A 20,256-nucleotide genomic window follows, 5' to 3' on the forward strand; every position below is an offset into this window, starting at 1 on the left:
TGTCCGCACTGGCAAAGGCGCTGAGGAACTGCCGACGAAACTCATCCCACGGTCGACGTCAGCGTTGCCTCGTGGTTCTCAAAGCACGTTTTTGCGGAATCTTCGAGAGGGCAATACACATAGCGTAGCTTACGCTCTTGAGCCCAGTCGTTGATAATGGCAACCCGGTCGAAGTGCTCAAGCCAGTCGTCGGCATCTTCGAAAGCAGCTCCGTGCAATGTCTTCGGCGACCTGGTTTGGTTGACGACAAGCTGCGCTGGTGCTTGCACGGTAGCGTTAGGGGGTGCTTGATTCATAGTTCTCGTGCGTTGAGGTAGCAAACCGTGCTGTGGCTTGAGGCCCTGGAGACGACGACTACGTACGTGCACAGGGATAAGTTCGGTCGAAATACTCGACGGGCTTGCGTCCGAGGTACGCTGGAGACCGTATCATCTACCGTACCCAGCTCCCCCACCAGAAAATATCACCAGGCTAACTGATAGATGGCATAACACACAGGCCTGTGAAGAAACAAAACAGGGACGCGTTTACTTCAGAAAAAAGTCACAGTTTCGCCGCAAGGGCGAAGCAATGAATGCGATAGCAAGAAACTAATGCTATACGAAGTGAGGCTCGCCAATGGATACTCTCAGCTTGAACAGCGCTCCTGCTCCAAGCTTGAACAGCTTGAACAGTGCAAAGGCGGCCGAAGCAGCGAAGGAAACTAGCGTGCTGCAAGTGTCGAGCTGTGACACTTGATAGTTCGCGCTCATCGTCTGGTTGTTCGTTTAGCGGCGTCCCTTGAGCTCGAGTGACTTTCGTACGCTCCGTAACATGAGCGCGGACACCACGGTGAAAGCTTGAAACAACCCTCTTCCCCTCACCACGAGAAAACCGCGCGAGCAGACAGCGGAACGGCAAGGTTCTCCCTGCGCAAATATAAGAGAAGCGAACGAGCTCGCCGACGACTTTTAATTGCGCCCGTCGTGCTCCTAGCGAAGAAACACTTATATGCGCCGGCCGGTCTCCGAGTCCGTCCAGTGGTAAAGGGTGTGTATATAACGCTCGCCGTTAAGCTACGTGGAGGATCTGCGTTTCGTGGCGTAGCGGTTAGCGCCACTCGCTGCGGAGCAAGAGGTACCTGGTTCGATTCCGCGCTTCGGAAGTATTTTTCTGAATTATTTTTCTTTGGGGCTTTATATATATATGATGGCGACGGCAAAATCCAGCCGAGACTGTCCATATAATTGCTATCGCAATAGAAAGGCCGACACCCAAAAGCGCGCGCACACCGATTGACTTCGCTCTTCTCTTCCCCGGGGTACGGTCCCTACCCGGGGCTGGCCAGAACAGTTGCCAGCCTCGCGTCAATATGTCGCTGACACACGGAAACGTCGCTGCTGCGCACGCATGTTAACGATTCGGGCATTCGTTGTACAATAACGACGAGCACGGACGAACGTCATCGATAATCTGATCGTCGGAAGAACGCGTCATCTTCCGTACACGAGTAGTGGCACATTCTGGCGTCATCGCGGGTCCTCGCGTCAGCTTTAGAATAAACTCGACTGCTCGAGCAACAGGGGCGTAGCCAAGGGGGGTTGGGGGAGCTCAACCCCTCCCCCCGAAATTTTTCAGTTTTGCTTGCGTATATATACACGCACACATACAAACGCACGCACAAACATACATAAAGTATGGTTGAATCGCCCCCCCCCCCCCCGAAAAGAATTTCTGGCTACGCCCCTGTCGAGCAATGAGCGCAATTTTGGCAGAACAGTTTCCCAAACATCGCGGCGAGGACTGCACCGGTAAGTTTTTTTAGGCCCGATCACATAAAAAATAAAGAAATAAACGTGTGTGGCAATATTAATCATCCCATCTTTTAAATTGAGGAGTTCACTAAACACATAAAAAGCACTAGTATGCAGACCCTTGAAATGTGTGCCATCAGTTTATGGTTGCACAGCGCCCGTCCCGTCATGTCTTGTGCTTGTGTTAAAAGTCAGCGCCAAATTCTTTTAAAAGAAAAATGTGCATTACCAACTAGCCCCACAACGTGTTTTGTTAAATTTATTAGGCACTGCAATTCCAAGAGAAAAAAAGATCTCAAGGAAGAAATCAGGAACACTTCCCCTGTCCGACAAGTGAGGGCAATTGCGAAGCATGGCGAGTACGTGCCTGACCTACTACTTTCCTTTTTTTATTTCTTTCAAACATTTTTTTTTCTGTCTGTCTTTCTATCCTTGGCGAAAGAGAAACGGCTCTGATTGGTTGCGGGCGTGGCATGTGGACGCGCGCCTACGCAGATTCCCGCGTCGTGCGCATGACTCACATTCCGGCGCTGGCGCAGAAACGTTAGGTCATGCGTTTAAATCCGGTCGACAACGAGATGTGGCAACACGAAATGCAAGCGACCTCGATAACACATCAGACTGCCGACAAGTCCGCGTTCGAGAGAGCATCAGTTATTGGAAAACGGCGCATACTAACACGCATGCGACCGACGCACCTATGAGGGCCGCATCTATATGTACGCTCGCCGGAGCGGATTTTTTGCATACGACTACGCTGCCACCGTACTCTGCAACTCATAATTATAGACAAAATTTGAATAAATTTCATAGTACGGTTTTTCCAAATTTTACATAATTGTCTCTCTAAAGGCTTATAGGGTGAATGCAAGGGTATAAATTTTTCACTATATTCTAATATTACAACATCACTGATTGATAAATGCAGATGTCCTTGGCATGTCCCTTTATTAAAGCCACTGCACGTCCATATTGGATGTCCTATTGGACATCTCATTTGGACATTTATAAAACAACTATGCCGGACATGGACTTTTGCAGTATGTCCCACAGATGTCCATATAAGAAATCCAACAGAACATTTGTATTTACAGTGGACATACGACGAATATCCGTGGTGACTTCGGGGAAAAAACTCAAAATATATTGACTCGGCAAAGAAGCATAGAAGATGTGCACTTTTATTAGTTATTTACAGAGAGAGAAGCAAAAATGACAGCTTTCACTCAAAGCAGATACATAATAAATATTGCCAGTCCATAGCCGTCACACCTCAATACACGATTGAAGTAAATGGACAACGCGTTCACAGAATGAATGCCTAGCTGCGCACAGGAAAAGTTTTTATCGTATTGCGGTAGCGCCCATACACGACAATAACTTTCACCACTCCAAGCTCAAAGAGATTTCAGGGTGCACAATGATGCTCCTGTTGTATATATTATCGCTACCGATTACTTGCAAGCGCTATATATTCAATCTATATATTCAAAAAAAAAAAACTTAAAAAGTAACATTATGATGGTGATGTGCTTGACACACTGGCATGTGCATACAAAAACGAAAACTGCCTGTGCACTATGCTAATGTATGACGTGAGCTGTGAATGGTGTTTACACTTAGCAATGAGTTAACACGTCCCAAGAAAATAGATGCAAAATGAATTTTCATAATTTCAGAAGCTTTTGCATTATTTGCACGAAAATGATATGAGCCAAACAGCTTTTTTTCTTTACATTTAAGAAAAACCATATAGAACGAGAATGGGAGAGTTCAGTTGGGATACATTATCAGACACTGAAAGTGTACAGAGGTTTGCAATGCTCCTAGAAATAACCCAAAATAAGGCAACACTGAAGAAAACTTCTGCTGATATAACTTCGCCAACTCTTCTGCAATGGTTCTAGAGAAACCTGCAGAGTCTGATGATGATTATGTTGGTCACTGACTCGCAGTGATTGGCATGAACTTGCAGTGAGATACTGCGTGAACCACTCAACACACAAGCACATGAAAACATGTCTGAAAACACTTTTTTTTTTTCACTCCAACAAAAACTATGTCACGCTAACCCTGTATATACACTTTTAAGCAGTTTGAAAGGACTGTACGATTACAATTTCCTTCCTCGTTTACAGCTCTCTTGTTCAACCCTTAGACAAAAAGAAGTAAGAAAATTCTGGTGTCGTCAAAAACTTTGTACACGCACCCTAAGTCTACAGAAGTAAGAAAGAAAAGACACTGCGGTGAAGAAAATGCACTTGGGCCTACACATTTCTAAACCTGACCAAGGTTCACACCCCAAAAATTGTAGCAAGCCAAAATGTACACAGTGCACTCCGCACCTTTGCTCGTACCAAACAGGCATGACAAAAAAAATTGTAAAAAAAAAAGGCGGGAAGCTACAGTGATGCTGTGATAGATGAAATGATGTGGCCGCAAGCAGCCGTCGCATGACCTCTCTTCTCTCGTGTGCTGTACATAACTTGTGCTGCATGTTACATTATACACGTGGACCGCGTGACGAGGCTCTCACCAGGGGATGTCGACTAATGGATATGGCTCAGCCTTGGGTTACTGATCATCAAAAAAGCCTGCATGCAGAAACGCTCCCACTGACAATGCAGTGCGATTCACACAAGTGTGCGTTCTGGGCGTTTCAAGCTGCAACGTTGAGCAAGGAGCTGCTGCAACACGTAATGTGAAAGAGACAGTCTTTCTCGAAACTTAGCAGGTTGGATAACAAAGAGTGTCGGGGAAAAAAAAAGAAAAGAAAGGGCGCAGTGAAAAACTGCGCGCCCTACCCATAATTACGATATAACATTCCTCGCTGATATTCAAAAACTGCCAAGAGCAGTTAGCCTGGCTGTATTCACAGTCGAAGATTGGTGAATACCATTAATGCTTTTACTTCATTAGGCTGCACAGTGGTTAGTATTGAAGTAGTGACTTCAGTTCAGTAAAACACCTTGACTTGTTCTGCAGTGAGATGACGCTGAATATCCCTCTACTCAAAAGCATAGTGAAAATTGATTACAACATTTGAGGTATTGTCATAGAAATATTTGTAGATTGGCCTTTTTGCCTCTAGGGAAAGTCAACATCTTATTACCTAACCGCCCACCCCCCAAGCCCCATCCAAGATGGAGGTTTTATTAGAATTCTAGAATTTCAATTTGGAAGTTTGTTTATGCATGGCTCGTTCCTTATGCATATACATTGTACATTCCAGCCATTTACATGTCCAGAACACAACACATCTGGTAATTGAAGATGCCTGAAGTTAAATGTAGGAAGGGGGGGGGGGGTAAACACCCTTGCTTCCCCATTTCCCTGCAACTACGTAACCGAAACCCATGGAAGACTTTCAGATCTGCCTCTGACAATACCTAAAATATTGGCAATCATGGTAATCACACATTTTCACTAAGGCCAAAGGTCGTTATTATTGAAGTGCAGTTGTTACATCAATTGCTCGTGAGATGTGTGAAAAGGGGGGAGGGGTGACCATTCCTCTCTCCATTCAGGAGATTTGAGAGATACATTACAGATGAATGCACTTCAGAAGACAACAGACAGTGTTCCACAAGCATCTCAAACATACAATGCACGCAGTACAATCCGAAACCCTCTTTCCATATACAATCCAAAACATGCTTCAGATGCTTGCACACACTGTTCCAAACAGAACCTTGCATGTGTCAGGTGAACTAGCTGCTTAAAAACATCAATATGATCACAAGGAAAATCTCTTCATCCAATCTGAAAACAGAAAAATGAACGGCTGCGCCCTGCCAAAAATTTTTTCAGGACAACCCGTTAATTGCCTTCCAGGCTTTGCTAAAATCCCAAGACTGTTGGGCATACAGCGCAAGCAATTAAAACTGTGAAGTAAGCTTTTCCAGAAAGATGTGTTAGTTGCCGAGTGCGGATACGTACTATTTTTACAAGTGCAACGTCACACACTAGAAATTCACCATTTGCAGGAATTCTATTGTGTGCAATTAAATGTACTACATTTAAGATGCTACGAAGTAACTGAGCAAAACAAAATTTGAAAGATGAATGTCAGTGTGCTTATATATCGGACAACGGTCATTACGTACCATGCACCACAAAACAAACAAGTACTCGGTAAAACATTGCAACAAATGTAAACAGTGCTAAAAAAACATTCTCACTTTGAAAGGTAAGAATAGTAGCATAAACAGCTGCAAACTTATCATTCACTGTAGAAGCGATAAAACAACAACAGACGTAAGACAAACGTGAGCTAATTAGATCATGTCATTCACTCCACGAAAGATACAGCCTCTGACCAATTGCACAAACAAGACAACATTCTTTTACGTGACGATGACCCGCTGTTAGAGATGCCTACTTCACCGGGGACCGGCAACAAACAGACCTGCTGCTAGAAATGGTTTCACCATCGCTCATAAATGGATCGGACAGACCGCACCGAAGTGTTGAAAAGGTGTGCACGCATTTGGGAAACACTAACAAGCACCGGTATACAAGCACAACTTTAGATGCACTTTGCTGTATAAAAGCTCGCAGAGTATTGCTCAATTCACTTTGCACACGCTTTTACCAGGCTGTTTTGATTGAATGGTAAAAAGGGTCGGACAGCTGCACCTGGGCATGCAATGCAATTAATGAATGCACCAGGCTTGTAACAAAATTAGGTTAATTACAACGAAAGTGTAACGGCGATGCCACCAATCTCCGTGCCACGGAGGCTAAGCTGTCGATGTGCGAGTACTCTTCAACGCAATCTCACCGTACATGCTACACAACATCTGCCAAGAGAAGGAACGAAAACAAAGAAAGAAAGTATAAAAAAACCAGTCTGGCAAACATTTCGTTTCAAACAACTTCAATCTTGCAAGATACAGCAGTCAGCACTCGGATATACGCAATCTTAGCGCAGTAGATGAAACGTGAGACTTTTCGAAAAAAAAAAAAAAAAAAATACCTGTTCCACATCCAGAACATGTCAACAACAGAAAATTCTGATGATACGAATGACTTCCACATTCCTAACCAAACAAACAGTGTTGCTCAAAAAAATTTGTGCAAAAAGATAAAGCCAAAAGATAAGCAATGTGATTTCGCAAGTGGTCGACATATAGTTGCTGTACGTGCAATTATACTAAGACAAGCTCTCAAAAATTTCATGCATTTCAGACCTTCAAACGCTTTCTATAAAAATGCTAGAAAGATGGCTTGATAGTTTGTTCACACTCCGACTAAGCCAAACGTGCAAGACAGTTCAAGGCTCACCTCATTGCAATAGCTATTTTGATACTGCCTAAACGTTCCATTAAAGGTATCAAATCACTATTGGCGAGTGAAGTTATGCTTCAACTGAAAAATTATGAATATAGTGATTCGAAGCTATCACTATAGGAAGGAATTACTGCAATATAGGAATGTGCAGTTATACATGGCAAGTGAAATATACCCTAATGTAGCCACAATCATCGTAACTTGCATTGAAAGTGTCTGCTAGTGAACTATAAAAAGACATGAAAGGTAAAAAACGCTATAAAAATTTAACTGACACGGACGCTTTGTATGCATCTCCTCACAGCTCTTGCGCAACATGTTGCACTAAAAATGCAGTTCTAGCATTACACGCAAAGCTTTCACCGGGAACGAATGTGCACTGTAAATACTACAATCTATTAGTCAAAGTACTGTGGCAAACCACACGCAACAAAGGTGACGTGCAGGTGCGAGAAATGTTGCGCACAGACAGACACACACATAGATGGAACCAACTTGCCGAACTGAACCTTTACGTATCAGTTTCACACAAAGATGCGCCGCAATGAATGTGACAGCGTCACGATAACGTCAAGTATGACTGACTGCGTCACAATATCTTGTGGGACAAACACTTTGAATACTCGATGTCTCAGAACTTTTTTTCCGGCCAGACAGTAAATGGCAAATGCAAAATGACGGCACGGCAGCTGAAAAGGTAAACACCGTGGGTGTTCAGAGCAACATATGCACATGCAACACACTGTAGCAGACGCCGAGAGAGTGGGTCACAACCTGAATCATCGTAGGCGTTCTCACGTGCCTCCCCTATTGCCGTTAAGCGCACCCTTTTTTTTACGTATATCACACACCGAGCTCGTACCTACACCAAGCTCAAACCAGCAGGCACGCTCGAAGTCAAAATGGACAGCAGTACAACTTGCCAACGTGGATGGCTTTCGCAAAGCACCTGTGTTGTTTCGTACAACGGTGTGTCAAATTTCAAGAGAAAAATCACAGTCCCTTTCTCTCTCTCATTACAGACAACAAAAACATCAAAGCCAAAGCCAAAGTCAATAGAAGCTTCCTTTGGCAGCAGTTCCTCGAAATCTATAAGGGTAGTGTGCTTATCTCACCAAGCAATGGAAATAAATGAATGAACACTAGAGGTGCTGCAAGAGCAGACAAAGTAATCCGAATTAAACGTCGTGCCATAAAGTGAGAAAATTTGAAAGTATCAGCCAATCCCAACTTCACAAAGCTACACATACTTGCCATATCTTCCGGCACAACTACCATAACATCCGCGTATGAAAGGAGTGAGGCTGGTTATAGAAAAGTTGCACAAGTGTGCAATTCTCAGTTCCATACAAGTGGTCAATTGAGGAAAGAATGCACAGTCTGATGGAACTTACGTCTGATATCGTCAGCACCTAGGTTCGTACTTGAAACAGCTTGTCACTTAAAAAGTAAAGGAATGACAGCTACACGTGGTGACGAAGGTGCATGCAGTGGAAAGGGAACTTGTTACCTATGGAACACATGGAACTTGTTTGGGATGATTTGAGCTAAACCTTCCCGTAAAAAAAAAGGAAAATGTGGAACTCTGCTGACCCACACAGGCAAACAATGCGAGAACTTTGCACATTCTTTGTAGTTGAGGCATGTCACTGATCACCATGCTTAGATAAACAGAATGTGATCAGATGATGATCATCATCAGGTGATAAGTGATAGATGATCAGTGATCATCCCATTAGCATGTCACTGTCTTCGTGCTTAGATTGGATTAAAAGATAAAAAATAAGACTGAGGACACCATTAGCAGGGGACCTTAAACTGTACGCACAAGAACAGATGGGTTGGGACGACAGTGCATGGCGACGTGATTGCCAAGCAACGATCTCATAAAACAAAACAGAAAATGATGCTCAAATGCAGATGGGGCGAGGCGTGATGAAAATGAACTCGCAAATAAAAAAACGTGCAACTCGAACTGCAATTGGACACATACCTGACAAGGACAGCAGTGGGCAGTGCGCGGTTAAATCCTGATGATGATACGTTGGCATTTTATTACAAACGTACAGGCCTACATAACTGGTAAAAACAATTGGGGCTACCTCTGCTTGCCGGAACAGATGACAGTTGCAGTCGATACTTACGACGGCACGTCGAGTGTCAGTTTAAGGATTACCAAGAAAGAAGTGTTTTCACGATCATTGAAGTAGCTAAAAACCACTGAATCGACGATAACCACCATTAGCCGGGTCAGCATACGGATAGTTTTGCCAAATGCACCTACGTTTGCTTTTGTATAGAAAGCCGATTACAGTGCTGAACTCTATGTTCACGTCCAATAACTGAAGAAACAACCGCTTACACTGGCAGCCTGCGACGCGTATAAGCTTATTTCACCCAGGACCTGCAATCAATGGCAGCAAGCAATAGAAAAGACGTAACTTTTTCAGTCAGTAAATTTTGAGGCACGTTTGCGCGGTTCTTGCGTGGCAAGCTTGCCAAAGCACCCTTGCACATTCGCCTCCACCGACTGCCCACCCAATAGCACACTGAGGCACATGATACAAAAGACACTCACGACTTCACACTAACCACTGACAATCACAGGCTGCAAACACACAAACATGACAACCAAAGCGCCTTTCGTAGCCACCCTTGGAACGCTCTTTGGGCCACCCGCCTGGACCTTCTCCGCAATTCCGGTGCGCCGACACCTCGGGGGACCAGTTGGGACAGTCTACACTAGCGGAATCTTCCGGAAGGGCTCTTCAGTCGCTTTTCACGCGTCATCCCGCGTCGTCCTGGACTGCAGAGTCGCAACTCCTCGTCACGTGACTTTGAAGCATGGGGTTCGACCCCCATTTGTTTTGTTTTGTTTTTGTGCAAGCTGCGATTTCAGACGACGGCCCACTGGAGCACTGCGCAGTCCCGTCCACCAAGAGAGATGAGCCGGTTGTCATCGGGGAGGAAGTCCACTGCCGTCACGTGACTGCTGTGGCCGCCGTACATGTGGCTCAGGCACTGGATCAGGGTAGAAACGGTGCGATCATTTCGCTAATTCTTCAACCCTGTACCTCCCGCAGATGAGCTCAGCAAGTTCACACCGTGGACAAAAGTAAGGTAACCCATGGTGAAATGTTGCATTTCTCTTACCAAAAGCAATATAGACAAGTTTGCAAGTCAGGTTTTTTGTTTTCATGCAAGGGGTAGTGCTAAAATACTAAAATATCATGTTCTACTACAATACCACTGGACAAAACTGAGTGAAACGTGTGCAGGGAAGCCAACACTTTCATATAATTAACTGAATTTTCCCCTATGCTCTCCAATAAAGCAAAATTGATTTTAAAGCATTTCTCATGTTTGTTTAGTATGCTAGTTCCAAAGAGAACGGCATTAAAACAATAGATAATTGGTAACTGTTCTTCAAAACTAATCGAGAGGAAATGAATGGGCTAACAAACTGAACAATTTGTAGGAGAACATGGATATTTAAAGCCTTTACATTAAATAAGGAGAAGACACACTACCTTGGGCAGGGAGGCAGGGTAGGAGAACAGCCTGACTTTGCAGAAGTCATCACCAGTGGCAAGTAGTCGGCCCGAGTGGGAACGTGAGCACGTGTTTATGTCCGTGCCATCAGCATTCTCGGGCCAGATACCTGCAACAGATATGAAAAACATGTTTTACACCTTTCATCTCAGCTGCACCAAGCGGTTGCGTGTAACAATGAACGTGTGACGACACATCGCCACCAGTCTGAAGGCGAGCAATCGTGCGCTGGCATGAATCGTACAGCTGCTCCCCACCTCACAAAAAGCAGATGGTAAATGTGCAAAACATGGCAGTGCAAACAAGCCTTCGGAATATCACGTCTCTTTCAAAGAAAGAAGAAAAGGAAATAAGAAAATGAGGCAGTTTTATACTTGGCTGAGAAAGCTACGCATGACGTAACTCTTGCATTTACCCCTACTGATGTGAATACAGGCCCTACTCAAGCGAACACACTGAACTTACCATAGACACTAAAGCCAATGGTGCACGTCTGCGTGTGCCACTTGAGGTCTCGGGTGATGGACATGTTGGTGACTTGCCGGCAGACCAGGGCATTCCCTGAACAGGATAATCGGAAGTTGCAATGAACAGTGAGCGAATAGACCGGCACTGTTGGCAACGGCACCCTTACGTACAAATTACTAATGAAGTCAAGCACAAATATATTAAACCCGGGAACATTTCTTATCTAATGATATTGTTCGTCAAATAGTTGTAACGTCCCCTTGGAAGTTGTGTGTAAGAGCATGGCACTGTAGCACTGCACTGAGTGTATGCCAACCTCTCTGTACACCTCCACATTCAATACATTGAATGCAGTACTCTGCTGCAAATGACATTGCGTTGCCTGATGCTGTCAAACAAGGCACTGAACCAGAACGAAACTGCATGCTCTGGAGAAAAAAAATGAGGAAGGAGCACATCTTGAGACATAAAGCAATGGTCTTCTTTGAGCCCCGTAACGACCGACAAGCTTTTGATAAAAAGCTCTTAGAGCGATAGCTCTACTCCTCCCACTACAAACCCAGAAAACAACTTTGTGCATGCATTTGACCTTGAAGCTCAGCCAATGTCACTATTCTCCTCTTCCTCCTCGCACATGTGTTGTCATAGCAATGGACATGCGCAGAGTCTGTTTGTTCTCTCCCGCGCAGCACCGTGCTCCCTATGGGTTCCAGAAATGAGCATCTTTCCCCTCTCAATTACTACTACTACTCCCCCCTCTCTCTGTCGGTTGGCCAGAGCCAAGTGCCGGTGGGCGCATGCACCTTCGAGGCCTCACCTCTTGTTACGTGACTCCCATGCTGGCAATACAAAGAGAAATGTGAATAGCACGCCACTGCTTGCGGAGTGGGAGCGCCAATGCGCAGGACACCGCATGCTTTTCGCGGTTGTTGCTGCTACCACTCAACAAGCTTGCTTTAACTGTGTTCAACCATGGCATCTTTGCTCTTTCTCTCCAATTTATTGCTTCCTCTGAGGCTGCTAGAGACCATTGACCAAGCAATTCAGCCAGAGCTCAAATGTTCCAATTACAGTTTTGCCCCCACTAAAGCATCTGTCTCGTGGACTCTTCCCACATGTTTTGTTTATCACAAGACACACTCACAGTAGAGGAGCTCGTAGTCACCAGAACACGACCTCAGGTACGTGCTGTCAACTGCCCAGTCCAGATGAATGACGAAGCTCGAGTGACCCTGTCGTCAAAAAACATCAACAACATGTTAGGTTAAAATGCACACGATTAATGATGAGCAATCATGAAATGACCTAATGATATTGCAGTTTATTGCTTCATGAATAAATTTGCACAAACATTTCTCAACTTTGTTAAGAACGAGAAGAGTTACAGGGATTTGTCGCACGCTTTAAGGGGCCCTGCACCCCAAATTACACATTGTTTTTATCAGCTGTTTGCTTTCTATGGATCTTCACAAATGCTGTGGCACCAGTGAAAGTAGGCACAGCAAAGCATTTGACATTTTAATTTATTTGTGAAGTGAGTTTTCGCGCTGACTGCAGCATTGTACATCAACAATTTCTGCTGACGGAAGTGAGGTATTGCCCAGCTTACGCTGGTCATATTGATTGGTTGGAAATAGAAATATATTGCACACACTTGAAGGAAAGAAGTGTTAATTTCAAGGGCTCGTTTTCTTTGTTATACACAATATTAATGAGAACTAACAGACAATAATGCCAAGGAAAGTATAGGGGATGTTTTTAGTAATAAATGTAAGGTAATTGTGAAGAAAGAGAAGTGGACGAAAAGATAGCTTGCCGCGGGCAGGGACCGAACCTGCGACCTTCGACCGAACCTGCGACCGAACCTGCGACCTTCGAAGGTCGCAGGTTCGGTCCCTGCCCGCGGCAAGCTATCTTTTCGTCCACTTCTCTTTCTTCACAATTACCTTACATTTATTACTAAAAACATCCCCTATACTTTCCTTGGCATTATTGTCTGTTAGTTCTCATTAATATTGCACACACTTGTGACATACTCATTGTGAGGAATTTACAAGTTGTGATGTCTTTAATACTTGTTAGAGCTGCAAAGAAAGACACCAATTTGTGCATCAATTTCAATTTTCGTGCAGCTGTGACACCGGTAGCGCTGTCGAATGGTCTGCACAAAGCGCAGCCTTCATAAACGCAGCCTCATTCCACCGCGTCCCATTCCGCGTTCCTGCATGGACCTCGTCGCTGTCGTATTCGTGTGGAACCAGTCTGGGCGGCGTCAATGGAACTTCTAGCGGCTTGTCTTCGCATGTAACAACACATAGTACATCACTTCCTCGTGGGAGCTCACGTTCAAAGGCCATCCTGTTGGAGCGCCTCATCGTTTCTGACGTGTTTTGAACTCCCATTTGTCAACATGAAGTTGCCTGCTAAATTCTGCAGCACCAAATCTCTCAGAAAGTGCGGCACGCACTTGCAGTAGGAAGGTCACCATGTGCTGCAGCCTTCTGGTACAGCAAAATGTAAGCCGCGTTTTGATTGGAACCAGACAAACCAGACTGACACGCCATTGGATCAGTGAAATACAAAAGGATATGCCAATTTATGCCATCTGCTTTTATATTGAATTTGGACGTTCAATAACTTCTGTTTGCATATGTCTATCTCCAAAAGTCTTTTTGCATTAATCTCAGGACGATACAAGCAACACATTGCAACGTAAAATTGCGCCGGTGAAATTTGGGTGCAGAGCCCCTTTAAGCCCTTTCTTCTCTCGTCCCGATGAACACACTGGAAGCTACACAGGGAGGGATGGCATGAGGGAAAGAAATTATGTCAGCGCGCATCATGACCTTGAGTTCGTGTCATAAAACGCAATCGTTCTGTGCCGTTGTGATTCCTGTGCATGCTAGTCTTGCTACTGCGTAATTTGAACACACTATAGAGCGCAGCACTGGCACGTGGCAACACCCCATGGCAAGAATCTGATCCAAATAGCGCTCATGATTTATGCCAGCTATCAGCCAATAGCAGCGATCTGCTGTTTGACGACATACAGCAGGCCCACCGAAGTGAGTGAGGACGGAGCCTCTGTATGAAGAGAGGGTGCTTGAAAAAGTGGCAACTTTGCACTAGCTCTGCTTGTAAACTCTATGCGCCACACGCTACTACAAAATTTGGCTGAACTGTTCACAGCAGTGATTGGCATTCGCAGAATGCCGATCAGTGCTCTAGTTTGCCAATCGTAGAATGCCAATCACTGCTCAATGCCTGCACTCTAGTTTAACAGTGTTCGTAACAAAGCAGAAAACCGGGCGAGTTGGTATGTATTCATCAATCCCGGAGAGCGCGCACTGACGACGGAGACAAAGAGAGAACGCTTTGTGTGCATCGTCAGTGCGCGCTCTCCAGTAATGATAACAGTGGCCGGCTTTGACCACCGTCATTTTCACCCATGTTCAAATATGACCCCGTCCAGAAATAGCACAATGTGCCCTTGAATCAAGCATGAAATAATTCCAGCAAGTCTTTCATGTTCTACAGAGGCCATATTACTAGACATGACCATAATCTAAAATTACAACACACACGAAAATAGTACATTGGTAACTCCACATTCTAATTAAATAAAACAATATTACCAAGAACAACAAGAACTGAATGGTCAAAGGCTCTTAGAAATGAACATTAGTAATTATGTCCCCAGTTAAAAACATTCATAGCTTACGTAACTATTGTGGATAATATGAAAAATAGTGCAATAAAATGATGAAATAAATACAGTAGAACCCCGCTGATACGTTTTTGAAGGGACCGTAGGAAATAAACGTAAGAGACGGGAAACGCAAGAGCCGAAAAACAGGAAAAACAACAAAATATTTAGTGGTACAGAATTTATTTCATTGCTTACGAGCAGCATGAAAATTTGCGCGCTCAACCGCGATCTAGTCAACGGATAGAAACACGGAGCTGGGGACGGCCTCATCCACAGAAATGTAATCAACGTATGTGATTTTTTTAACACCAACAGCTGTAGGCATGAAAGAACTAAGCACACGCAATCACGACAAGCGCAGCGAGTCCGACCGTGAACCGCGCGCACGACCATGCGAGCTCCAACCAGCTCGAACTCCTCCTGTCCTCCGACAAATAACGATAATGATGAGTCTACGCCAACGCGATGGCAGAAGTGAATGCCAATCTCGAAGGCCTTGCTTTCGCGGGGAATTACGTCATAGACGCCATGTTTGTGCAATACAAATCTCAAAGGCTATGCTTTTGTCAATAGTAAATGCCAATCTCGAAGGCCTTGCTTTCGCGAGAAATTACGTCATAGACGCCATCTTTGCAGTACGAATCTCGAAGGCAATGCTTTTGTTTGCATCAATCAAAAGGTCCTGTTGCTTGCACCTCTAATGCGGCTAATGTTACGGTCAAACCACGAAAGCTGCTTGAAAATGCACCATGGCCGCTCTCTTTGGTAGTCACTCAGTCGGCTCCGAGCGCACTTCACGACGTATCATACGGGAACGGTCCGACAGTTACGACGTAACAACGGGGTTCCCAATACATTGTATCCTATGGGAGCTATGCCGGGACCGGCGGAAAACGACGTAACAACCGGGAAAACGCAGCAGTGAGGAATGTAACAGCGGGGTTCTACTGTAATGTAAAGTAACAGAATAGGGACGCCTCGTTTCAAACATGGCTTGTTTGAAACATATTGCAGATGTTTCAGATGTGCAATATGTATATAGTATTTGCATATAAATATACACACTTAAGATGTTAAACACGCATGCGGTACACATTGCATGTGTGTCAAATTGTATGTTAGCTTCAACACATATGCAATACGAAGCATTCATATAGAATACAAAGAGTGCACGGTAATAACCGGAATATGCAGCACTGTTGACAGATATACATGTGACACTTTACATGGTAGCAAAAAGAAAAATTCATTAAAAGGAGAGACACAACAGATTGTTTTTTAATGAGCTGAGAGTTATTGCATGGGCAAAGGTGCACAATCGAGGGCGGAAAATATTTAGAGAGTAAAAGACACATTCCCTGACAGCGAGCACAGAGAACGAGCTAAGGCACACTGCACAAGAAAAAAATAAAAGTGAGATAATACATAAGTTCGAAATGTTGAGAAATGCAAAAGAATGTAGCAAAAGAAGAAGCAGAGAGAAAGAGAATGTAATGGTGCAGTAGCAGTCGACACTAGGGGTGTGCAAATACCAATTTTTGAGATGGAATTGAACAAAAATCAAATTGCACACAGCACTGAAGTCTTTTCAAATAGTTTTCAAGTGGCGGACAGCTGTTCTCAATTATTATAAGAGAACATTTGCACCCCATTAGTATCAATAACATTAGCAAGTTTCCATTATTTCTTTGGTTTTAGTGTGGAATTTTCTTGAAACGTAGAACACGAAAGACGTGACGCAAACAACACAGCTACAAAACCAAATAAGCACTGCTTACAATTCTAAAATGCTTGAAAACTATTTCAAGAAGTATTCGTACTTGCGCATAGCGGCTGTTCTAGCCACAAACTGAGCGGCGTAGGAGAATATTTGATTAGTTATTCCTTGAAACTTTCCAATATTCGCACACCCCTAGTCATTATTATTATTATTATTATTGCTTTTTATTGTTGCTTCGTGCTGAGTCATACCCATAGAGAGGTGGGGGGTCGTCGCGGTGCCTCCTGGTCCCGGGGAGGAGGAGGCTTCTAGGCCCGACCGAGGGGCGTCACGTGACACCCAGGGGTGCGAGGGGTTGAGAGTTACGCAAAATATTGTTTTGCGATTCGCGTAGTAGCGAGGGGAGAGAGAGAGAGAAGGCAAGAAGAGAAGAAGAGAAAGAGCAGCTGGTGAGCAGAAGAGATTTGACCGCAAACAATAAAACGGGCTCAGAATTACAAGAGTGCAGAACAGGCAGAGGTTACAAGAGTCAGGGACAGAATGACCGTGTTTTGTCAAAAACTGTGCTAAAAAGACTCAACTAGATGGTTTAAGAGATGCTTATGTTGGTGAAACCTAGCACAAACTGAAGACTTCATTGTCTAATGTTTACAACGATACGAGAAGTACAGAAAGGAATCAGTGAGCACTACTTATATAAAACACGAAGTAATTTACTGCTAAGTCACTGTTACAATGGTAAACTTCATATTTATGTATTAATTTCCTTTCTAAGTTGAGTGAAAAAGAGCATTACTTAAATAACTGATAATTTGTGATGTTAAAAACTTCAAAAGGATCGAGCTCGGCTTAGCAGCAAGTGGCAGACTATGCTAGTGCATGCTGATATGATGCAAGCTAAAAAAAACGTCTGTTCCTTTTACAACATTTTTTCTCGCAGGGCTGGCATTTTTTTATTTTTTTGCGTACAATGTAGTGTTAACAAAAGTTGCGCTGTTGGTCTTCGGGAATCATTTAAAAACTATTTAAAGCACTGAAAGCCAGAGTTCACATTTATCGGCAGCGTTTTTTCTGTGTTTGCAACTAAATTCCCCTTCCTGAACACTTGCAGCATTTATGTTTTGAAAAATGAAACTTTTGCCCACATTTTTATTCAGCGGTGGAAAGATTAAACACCCCAGCAGTGCCAGACATGCTCGCATGTTAAGAAACCTTGCGTATGGCAAAACGAGATTTAAAAACAAACGACACTTTCTAAATGTGGCATTCATGAAATCTCTGATTAAATATCACTCTCAAAAGTGAAGAAGTAAGTTAAGGTGCTCCCAAGAAACATTTGCATACTTTGTGCTCACCATTACCAGTATATGCCTTCTATTTCTACGCACTCTCTTTGAATGACTTGCGTACACCTCCTTAATCAAATAAACAGGGCAACTGTTACGGTAGTCAAGCACCACTAGCGAATAATTCGGAGCATTCCTACAGGCCCACTCCTGTCGGTTTTAACAGCCGAGGCAATGCTTACCAAACGTATCGAAGGCTGAAAGACATTTGAATCAATTTGTGAGACTGAAGAGTAAACTGGTTTGCATGCATTATTTCTCCATTCACTCAAATGCAATGCACTAGCTTCTTTCCAGCCAGATTAGCAGTATCACTCAGTCTATACTGCACCACTGACTCGCAAAACATCATTTTGATAAAACAGAAAAGCGAGAGTAATATGAAAGACAGCAAGCAGCAGGCATGTAAGCAGCAGCAGCAGCAGCAGCAGCAGCAGCAGCAGCCCACTGATAGAAAAATGTTAGCAGAGAGAAAGCCCCACCAGGCTAAAAACGAGCGAGACACTGAATGGAGTAGCCGCGATTGTCGACTCACCGAACACCTGCTGATGCGATTGTACTTGCGGCCTTCTTCGCTGACTTGATACACGTAGATGAAGCTGTCACGCGAGCCGAGGGCTAGGAGCTGGCCATCTGCAGTACGCGTTCATACAGTGATTACATCACGACTGTCACGTTCACACATTTCACGAACTAATTCGTCATCATGATTCTCATTTCCAGCCTATCTTATGTCCACTACAGGTCGAAGACCTCTCCCAATAGTACAGTTGAAACCTTCAATAACGAAAGCCCTCAAGAACGACATTCTCGCGGCAACGAAGAAATCTAGCATCTCCGGCAAACGTCCATGGGGTTCAATGCATCTGCTCCCTCTCAACAGCGAAGAGATTTTAAAAAGCACTCCCACAATAACGAAAGTTTCAGGTAGTGATTTGCGACATTTTTTTCAACCCATGAGCAAGCTGGGAGCCCAGAAGTTTGAAAATTGCAGCACCGCTCATTCGACAAGTCCGGTACGTATGTTTCCGCCAACAAGCACCGGTGCGACCATTGCTGTTTACATTCGGTCGGATGATAATGATAGCAACAGGACTTCTTTTTTTTTTTCGCTGAGAACAGTTACTTGCTAACGCCTCTGTTGGCAACTACGTAGCACAGGACGTTTCAAGTGACGACACCCACGAAAGTGACGTCATGCCAACATTCTGTAGACTGCCCAACTGTTAGCTGCCGTGCGTCTCTCCGTGTGCACGCCGAGATCTCGTGCACTTTGCTTACATGCAGTGTTGTTTGACTTTTCGGAAAGATGCCGCCTCCTATTAAAAAAGCATAAGTATGTTGTTTCAGGAGAAGTCTAGGATCATTGCCGAAGTTGCGAAAGGCAGAGAAAAGGCGGATACTGCAGAGGAGTTCGGCCTCCCGTGCAGCTCACTGCTCTGCTTCCAGCGCAATTCGAAACAGAGCACGATTGGCAACCTTTTAAAATAAATTTTGGTTGTGCGAAGTAACGGGTGCGCGTATTTTTCTATTTTCGCGACAACGAAATTCTCACAAAAAAGAACAAAAATCCCTTGCCCGGTGATCTCGCTATTGAGAGGTTTGACTGCATCTGCAATTTTCCTATTTTGCGCAAGCTGATTCAATTTTATCCCGTGAACCTCCTAATTTCGACACTGCATGTAATCCTTGCTGTCCCTGGCTACGTTTCATTCAGTCACATCATCGGTTATCTGTCATTCACATTAAGACCTGCCCAAGTCCACTTTTTCTTCTTAATGCCAGTTAGAATGCCGGCTACGCCTCTTTGTTCCCTAATCCACTAGGCTCTCTTCGTCTCTCTTAACGTTATGCCTATCATTTTTCGTTCCATCACCCGCTGCGTGGTTCTTAACTTCTTCTCGGGTTTCTTTCTTATCCTCCAAGTTTTCACCCCATATTTTAGTAGTGGCAGTATACAATAGTTGTACACTTTCTGCTTTAGGGACAGCAGTAAATTGCCTACTATTATTTGGGAATGTCTAATCTGTCTCAATGCATAAGGTAAACTCACCACAGTCCTCAATGTTCGTAAAGTCAGATTTCTACATATGCATAACTGACTACCTTTCGAAAGCAAGTCCTACCGGTGAGCAGCCAGAAAAAAAAAAGAGAGAGAGACGTTGCATGCAAAGCAGTACACTCACTCGGCGAGAATGCCACGGCGTCAATGGGTTCGGTGCCGTCGCTGTGCATCGAGTAGAGCTGCCGCGTCGATGAGTCGATGACGCTCCACCGACCCGTCCGCGTTGTGAGCACCAGAACACTTCCATCAGGAGAAAAGCACGCAGCCTGTGCCTGTTCCTGTATGTGTAGAAGCATGGAAAGTTGAGCAAG

General features: G+C 44.3%; 1 protein-coding gene across 5 annotated transcripts in view; it reads right to left on the reverse strand.

Moving 5' to 3' along the window:
- Positions 1 to 5,348: 5,348 nt before the first annotated feature.
- The window catches only part of LOC119374824 (echinoderm microtubule-associated protein-like 2), a 235,873-nt gene continuing 220,965 nt past the window's right edge, over positions 5,349 to 20,256 (reverse strand). For all 5 annotated transcript variants that reach the window (XM_037645023.2, XM_049410959.1, XM_037645019.2 and 2 more), the window contains 6 exons: positions 20,067 to 20,223; positions 18,416 to 18,513; positions 12,250 to 12,337; positions 11,103 to 11,198; positions 10,616 to 10,746; positions 5,349 to 10,106 (listed from right to left, as the gene is read on the reverse strand). In XM_037645023.2, coding sequence (XP_037500951.1) covers positions 9,981 to 10,106; positions 10,616 to 10,746; positions 11,103 to 11,198; positions 12,250 to 12,337; positions 18,416 to 18,513; positions 20,067 to 20,223 — 696 coding nt within the window. In that variant the 3' untranslated portion in view covers positions 5,349 to 9,980. The remainder of the gene's footprint in view (positions 10,107 to 10,615; positions 10,747 to 11,102; positions 11,199 to 12,249; positions 12,338 to 18,415; positions 18,514 to 20,066; positions 20,224 to 20,256) is intronic.

Source organism: Rhipicephalus sanguineus, chromosome 11, assembly GCF_013339695.2.
Source record: "Rhipicephalus sanguineus isolate Rsan-2018 chromosome 11, BIME_Rsan_1.4, whole genome shotgun sequence".
NCBI lineage: Eukaryota > Metazoa > Arthropoda > Arachnida > Ixodida > Ixodidae > Rhipicephalus > Rhipicephalus sanguineus.